At 34.1% G+C, this 8,145-nt stretch overlaps 1 protein-coding gene across 1 annotated transcript; it reads left to right on the forward strand.

Annotated features, from left to right (window-relative positions):
* Nucleotides 1-2,403: 2,403 nt before the first annotated feature.
* Nucleotides 2,404-5,166, forward strand: LOC131629860 (uncharacterized). Its single transcript, XM_058900662.1, has 2 exons — nucleotides 2,404-4,356; nucleotides 4,430-5,166. Exon 1 carries the CDS (start codon nucleotides 3,107-3,109, stop codon nucleotides 4,061-4,063), a length of 957 nt encoding a protein of 318 aa, XP_058756645.1. The 5' UTR covers nucleotides 2,404-3,106; the 3' UTR covers nucleotides 4,064-4,356; nucleotides 4,430-5,166.
* The last annotated feature ends 2,979 nt before the right edge of the window (nucleotides 5,167-8,145 follow it).

Raw genomic sequence — 8,145 nt, forward strand, 5'->3', positions numbered from 1 at the left:
TTGTTGTGAATTCAATGCCAATAACAAAGTATAAAACAAGGGGAAGAATAAGGAACAAGGAAGAAGAAGAACACAAGAATCGGTTATAACTGTTATTCTTTCCTTTCTCTTAAGAAACCAAGATTACAAGTTTACAAGAATAACAAATAACCTCTCTCACCGTAAATTAGGACTTGCAGTGTGCAATGATGAGAGACTAGTATGCTATTTATAATAAAACCTAACATACTAACTAATGGACTCTTTCCACAAGGCCCATTACACAAGCCAACTTAACAAATTAGGGTTTAAACACTAACCTAATTTAACATGCTAACAACCCTAGCATCTTCGACACCTGCATGCTAGACCCATCTTCGACTACAACATGCACACTTCAACACCAGCATGTGAACCTCCTTCGACTTCATGTTTCACCCTGTCGAACTGTCGAACCAAGAAGTTACCCTTCGACACACTAGAGTTCGATCCAATTCTCACAAATACGATGAAAGAATATTGATAATATTAATGTATAATATTTAAGAGAGAAATATTGAATATAATAGAGATAAAATTTAGTGAGGTGAGAAAAATCGAGATACTATTTTAGAGTAAGATAATATAAATATTAATATATATTTTTTAAATTTTATAATTATGTTTGTCTATTGGGCTACCCACGACCCATATGAGCTAGTCCTAATGGGTAGTGGGCCTTTTATGACTGGGTTGAAAAGCCCTGAAAAATATCAAATTTAATTGACAATTTCTTTATAATCCCCATATCTTCTTAGGAACCCCAAAGAACCACTAAAAGGAAAGTTATTTTGTTCTCTATGTTTTGTAAATCACAATCCTCCTTGTGAATGATGCAGCATGTTAATTTCTAAAAACAGGTGAAATGCACTCTTGTAATGGATATTAGCTTACTTAATTTCATAATCTAGAAGGTGAACATATTTGTTCAGTACACATAAAACTCACCTCTTGGATGATATCTAGTTTCTCCATCTGAGCCAAAACTTTTGACCCCTGCCTTTGAATACCAAGCTTACTGATTGAGAAAAGAAACAATAACAGAATACACAAGAAAAAATATCAGAACAAAGATTATTTCAAACCCTAAATAGAAAAACCTGAAATGTATCAAACTCTAAAACCGAATAAAATCCACCAACATTACATTTACCTTGCAAACAAGAAGAAAAGTTGTTAGGGAACAATAACTATGTCCATGTTCATGTAAATGTTAGGTCGTAGATGTCCAATTCGTTGGCATGAAATGAAACAATAACACAAGACACGAGACAAAATATCAGAACAAAGATTATTTCAAACCCTAAATAGAAAAATCTAAAAGTATCAAACTCTAATACTGAACAAATTCAACCAACCTTTCAAACAATAGAAAAACGAAAATCACAACTTCAAGAAGATGGTGATAGTGTTGTTCTTCGTGAAGGTGAGTGACAAAAGGAGATGTGAGTGGATGCAGTGATTGATGAGAAGAAGACGAGGGATGGCGGTGATTCACGAGAAGAGGTGAGGGACGGTGGAGGGGATGCTCTGCTAGGGTTTTCTATTTTCATGTTAAGCGAGAGAGAAACTGGGAAATGAAAGTGAGGGGGGAAATGAGTGTTGGCTGAGAGTATTGCCACTTTTCCATTCGGGCGGGTCAGGGTACCCGTGGTTCAGTATTTGGTACCCAGCCCACCCAATTAAACCCCCTTAAAACTGCCTTACTCAACCGCTGGGCCCGTTTGACCCATTAAACCCGCCCATTTCCCTTTTTTCTTTCGGTTTCTAGCGGGTTGGGTCGGATTTGCGGTTTTTGTCCAGCCCTAGGGAGATTAATAGAAATTGATAGGGTGTAATTCCTATCAAAGCTACAAACTAGGGTTTATACTAGGAAAGGGGAAGAACACTAAATAACAAAATAGAATTAAAGGAAATAAAAGACTTTTTCATTCATTTCATATCTCAAATGTGTCCAAGACACTACATTATAGCACTTCTAATGGATAATTAACTAAAGGCCCAATAACTATTAAGAGTCCAAAAATATTATAAGAATATTCTAGAAAACATAATAATATAAAATAACTCCTAATAAATCCAATTACTAATAAAACCTATTTAACCAATACTAATTTATTCTATTAATCTCCCTATCATTACCTAACCCTTCAAAATCAACCTTGACCTCAAGATTGTAAATTAAAAAAATATTTGGGAAAAATTCCGAATTTGACTTTTTGAATAAAATACGATATTTGGTAGAAGAATTTTCATATGTGAGAATGGGATCCAAAGTTGAGGAAAGTTTTGTAGTGATTATGACAGAACATTTTATTGTGGGAGAGTAGTATACGGGGGACCCATTTTTCTCCCTCATAGGTGTAGTTCAGAATTTTATATGTAACCCCAAACCACAAATTCAAATATCTTCCACTACACACATTAATGCACTCAGCCCCTACCTATCCCACAAACCCCTCTTTTACATCTTCTACCACATTTTCATTTTCACCTTTTTCATGAGAACTTTTTACACCTTGTTACTCTCATGTTGGATCATCATCACCAAGTTTGTATCCAAATCATGGGTATTCACCACATACACCTAACCCATACTCATCATATTCATCACCTCATTATTCCTATTACTACAATACTTATCATCAACAACTCAAACCAACAAAAACCTCTTCCACAATTTATCCTCAATATCAAACCCACTCTAAAAATAGAAGAGATTTTGAGAAGTATCTCCAAGTCAGTCATCCCTCTTTTAAGAAAAACTCACAAAAAATCACAAAAATCTGCCTCATTCATAAGCATCCTATTCAAGCTTTGTGATACTTTGCACCTGCCCCTTTCAAAAATCCGTAACACACACAAATCACAATCTAACAACCAGAAAAGTTTTTCAACAACCTTCTGATTCACAAAAGGAACAGTTTCAAACAGTTATCCTTGACACAAATCAAGAACAAGAATCAGAAAAAGACCACGAAATTGAAGAAGGCGTCTCAGATCCCGAGGACGAGGAGTCATCGTTACAATCTGTTTCGACGGATCCCGATGACGTTATCATCCCCACAAGGAGATCAAGTTTTCTTCCATGGTCCTCGATGTTGATGTTTGTTCGAGTTCTCTAACTGCTACTCAAACAGTCGTTCCGATCTTAACCCCATCCAACATCTATTTGGAGCTCCCAGTCGATAACGTTATTGCTGTGAAATCAGCGTCAGCATTTGAAGTTAATGGTATTTTCGATTTCTCCTCATATGTCAGAGAAAAATTGAAGGACACTATTTCTAGGGTTTTTGTTGCGGCCATCAACAGGGCTCTCTTCCTCCTCCTCCATGAAACTGCCGCCGACTACACCTTGTTTGAGGCTCATAGAATCGACAAAATTGGTCAGAACACTGAAGCTGTTTGGATCTCCGTTTCCGACTTGACCAGCGTTAAAGACGCCATCAGACAGCAGTGGGTATCAGATTTAGTCAGAGCTTGGTATGACATTATTTCTATGTATCGTAATTCTGATCAAAAGCTATGCACGGTTGTTTTAGATTCCATGAGAAGGTATATTTCTTGGATTGACATTAGGTTAATCTATAATGATGTTTTTGTCCCTTTGTTATTTGATTTGATTTTGGTTGGTGCCCCATCTGATCATCTCCAAGTTTCTAAGAGAATGGAGCCCCAATCGAAACTACCGTTGTTGCAAAGCCTTCAAATAAGTGGTGTGTTTAGGTTAGTGACCGATGATGGCAATGATCAACTGGTTCCTGACTTAGCTGCATTGTTTTCTATATATGTTATGGAGGCCTTGGATTGCTTTAAAAAGATGAGTTTCGAGGAAGCTAAAGGAGTCTCCATGGAAGCCCTTGTCGACTTCTGCAGGCAAAACACATTTATGATTGATATGTATGCTAACTTTGATAGCGACATAACTCGCATCGCAGTAATGTTTTTGAAGACCTCGCTAATTTGTTGTCCAGAATTGTCCATTGTCTGCCATGCATATTCTTGCTTTGGATGGTTTTATTGCTGTTATACAGGGAATGACTGAAGGGACTAATGGCTCTGTCCATAACATACTCAACAAGTTTCTACTGCTTGATGGTGGAGCAAAAGCAAATGCAAATGCAAATGCTGAAAACACAAATGCAAATATGGGAGCTCAACAGGTTTTGTATATTCTGGATACCTTGAAAGAATGTTTTCCTTTGTTGTTGCTAACAGATCAAACCAGCATCCTGAAGCACTTTGAAAGTCTCTTGGTTCTGCGTCAACCCCTAGTGTCAAACCAGCATTCTTCTGCAGTCTCGGAAAAGTCTGCTTCCAAAATAAATGAGATGCCTGGTATGCAATATGAAGCTGCTTGCTTTGAAAATGATGTGTTGGAAAATAGGCTGAGCATTCAGTTTTCTTTCAGTAATCTGAACGAAGCATTGGACCAAGAAACTGATGAGCTGACTTCTCAGAAGGGTATGAATTCATCGTCCCACAACCGTCGGTTTAGTTTCAACTTAAGTCGAATTTGCAGAAGTTTCAGTTTCAAGGAAGGCTCGGTGGTTTCACATTTTGGTTCTAAGTATGTTTGTTCAAAGTCTGGTCCAGTGACTCCTGAATCTTCTATTCATTGGGATAATTCAAGCAAAGAAAAGAAGAGCAATCAAAACAGAACAAGATCAACTCCTCTTGGGAGGATATTAGACCCAATATTGAAGCAATGCTATTCTGTTTTCTTGGAGAACTACTCGTGTCTCTCAACAAAACACAAGAGGTGTGTATTGAAGTCTTTCATTCCAATTTCGAAGTTTGTGTTGCAAATAATCAGTGACAATTTGTTATTCAAGCAATGGGAAGCAATGGGATCCAGGAACAATGTCTTTATTCTCATATTGATTTTACAACCTTGAGGACAAGATTGTTTTTGAAGGGGTTGGCAATGAAAGAGAAGAGAAATTATTTAGATAAATAATTTAGTTATTTAAATTAATGCCTAATTTATATTAGTAGTACTTTATTTGTATTGTTATGTAGTTGGGCTTTTATTAGTGTTTGGGTTTTCTAGTTTAGTATCCACTATGAGTACTATATATGTAGTCCCTTGAGACATTGATGAGTTTCAAAATCAAATGAAAAAGTCTTTTATCTTCCTTTATTTCATTTAGTTAATTTAACATTCTTCTCCTTTCCTAGCATAAACTCTTGTTTAGAACCTTGATAGAAATTGCTTCCTATCAAACAACAACTACGCCTTATCCCACTAGGTGGAATCGGCTACATGGATCAACTTACGCCATAATATTTTATCAAACACCATGCATCTATCTAAATCATTAATTTCGAGATCCTTCTTGATAATTTTTCTTATAATCTTTTTAGGTCTTTGTTATGATACTATAGAACGATACAAGACTATACTAGTACCCAAACGTTATACACTTGGGAGAATTGACTATTTTATCACTTTTTTTGTTGAGAACCCCTAAAATAATCACTTTGAGAACCCTTTTTTGCATTAGCTTTTATTAAACATTGGTATTTAAATAAATTCAAAGGTGGAGCCATGTATTACCGGGGGATGTTGCACCACAAATAAATATTTTCTAAATTTCTCTCTCTTTATTACTTCTGACACATTACTTTCTAGTTTCTACCTTCCTCTCTTTATATTAAGAGAATTTTTTAATCCATCTTATGTTTTTTTATGCACCACTCAAAATTTTAAAAATATTTTTGAAAATTGGAAATATATTTTCGGTACGTACCACACACACATATAATTCATTCGTTTTTTAATTCGTCCTATTTTATAGTAAAATTAAAATAAAAAATACACTTTCGATAAAAACCAGAAATACACTTCCGTTCCTGCTAATATATCCATATAGATGATTTGAATAATATATGACTTAATGTTTATCCCCTTTTATTATATCATTCAATGTTTATCATCATTTCAGACTTAATGTTTCAAATTAAAAGAATTAAAAAACATAAATGAAATAACTGAGGCTGAAACGTTGTGTTTTATTTCTAGGGTTAACACATTGGCTCTTCATCTCTATCTGAAAGGCGCCACTTCCCTCAAAAAATCCTCTTTGTTCTCAGCCTTCCTCATCCTCTCCGTCCACAACCGTTAAAGAGCTTCGGCCACAATAAGCGCCTCTGACACCTTATCATCCTCAGTTTCCTTAATAATAATAATAAATAATTTAATTACTTGCTTCATCAATATTTAGTTCAAATTATTAATCAGGTAAATCAGGGAGAGAATGTGATTCATTAATACTTGTGTCTAAAGCAACTTTAAGTCTTTTAGCTTATAAAAAAAAATTTAAGTCTTTTATTGAAATATGCAACATGACAGTGTTAACTGGAAGTGCATTTCTGATTTGTATCGGCAGTACATTTTCGATTTCATGTCAGTGCAACATAAAAAATGTGTGCACCGAAAATATATTTCCAATTTTAGAGGGGTAATTTAAAAATTGCATAAAGTCTTTTTTTAGAGCATGGGGTAAGTTAAAAAATTCTCTATATTAATCAACATACCACTTTCTATCTTTCTCTCTCTTATGTTTATAAACACACCACACTTTCTTTCTTCATTCCTCTTTCTTTGCCATGCATTGTTTACTACCAATAAGTAGGGTGCAAGCCGTCATCAAAAATGGATTAAATCAACCATTCAAATCCAAATAAAAAAAATGGATTGTTTAAATTCGATTCCAAAACCAAACCGATCTGATGAAAATTGTGGTGGTCGAGGTGGATTGGTTTAGTTCTCAGTTTTAGCCTTTTTTAATCGCAATACCGGTGGAACCATACCGATGACTATATTTACCCATTTAATATTTTATTCAGTCCATTATTAAGCTCAAATTTTGTATCAATCAAACCCCTCATCATCTTTTTTATACTTATTTTCTTTCAAAAAAACACGTAGTTAGAGCCAAACTCCAATCATAGAAAGTAAAAACTATAAGTTACAAAAACTTGCTCTCACCGAAATGTTGCTATCGCCAGCTGCCACCATTGTTGCTATCGCCACCGTGATATATTTTGGTCGTCTTCTTTGTGTTTAAGTTCTCTTCGTTAGTATTCATCTATTTTTTACTTTATTGTTTCTTCTTAAACAAAATTCCTTACGGTCTTGCTACAAAATAGTTTTAATGTGTGTTTGAGGAGTGAAACATGTTAATTTATGTGTATTGAAACCTTTTGTTGTTATTGTTGTGTTTTATTTGTTAACCTTTCAAATTCTTTTCCAACATTTTGATGCAAAATAATGAACTTATTTTATGATGTAATAGAAATCATATCAGTGCTTTGTATGAATTAAGAACCAACTTTTAAGTTATTTAAAAAGTAAAATAAAATATAATATATGAAATGTATTATTTAAAAAAATAATAGCATAAAATATATTGAAAAACTATTGTAAAAAAATTATTGGTTTGATTTATATACACAGATCCGGTATTTTAGCAAGAGAAAAGCAACGAAGATAACTTCCCATATTATGTGACTAATAATCAGAGAAGAACTCATCTTATTCATTAGCACCAAAGATAGAGTTGAAAACATTATTTCAACTTTGAACAATGACCAGCTGAAGGAAGAAGACAACATAGTCCTAACAAATGCTAATAAAAGGTAAAGGGAGATTCCAATTAGCACAACAATAATAATCCAAAAAAGAACAACCTCACGTAGAGGTGTGTAAAAAAACTGGCTTACAAGAACCATTTTGAAAAATATGGTGCACCAATTTAAAAAATCCATATTGTTTTGCTTAAAGTTGATCCAGATCCATTTCATTAAAACTACCAAAAATGGGTACCCACTTTTTAAAATCAATGGTTAACCAATGTGCTATTCACATTGTCTCTTTCATTGTCAAAGATTATCAATACAAATATCAAGGCAATATGGCATTGCCACCATTTTTTCCTGTGTCTTCGTTAATCCTCTCAAATTGAAATTTACATTAGATAATATGATTCTTTTATCGTGGCTCTCAATTTCTGCCATGTTAAAATTAAAAAAATAAACAAAATAATAAGCATCAGAGAAAAGAAAAACAATAGACACAAATAATAAAGAGGCGAGGAGGAGTAATATTATATGATTATTTAT

The sequence above is a fragment of the Vicia villosa genome, unplaced genomic scaffold (assembly GCF_029867415.1).
Source record: "Vicia villosa cultivar HV-30 ecotype Madison, WI unplaced genomic scaffold, Vvil1.0 ctg.000621F_1_1, whole genome shotgun sequence".
Classification (NCBI taxonomy): Eukaryota; Viridiplantae; Streptophyta; class Magnoliopsida; order Fabales; family Fabaceae; genus Vicia; species Vicia villosa.

What these genes read in the sequence shown, in the direction of transcription:
- LOC131629860 (XM_058900662.1), top strand. Translation starts at nt 3,107, where the DNA reads ATGGTCCTCGATGTTGATGTTTGTTCGAGTTCTCTAACTGCTACTCAA.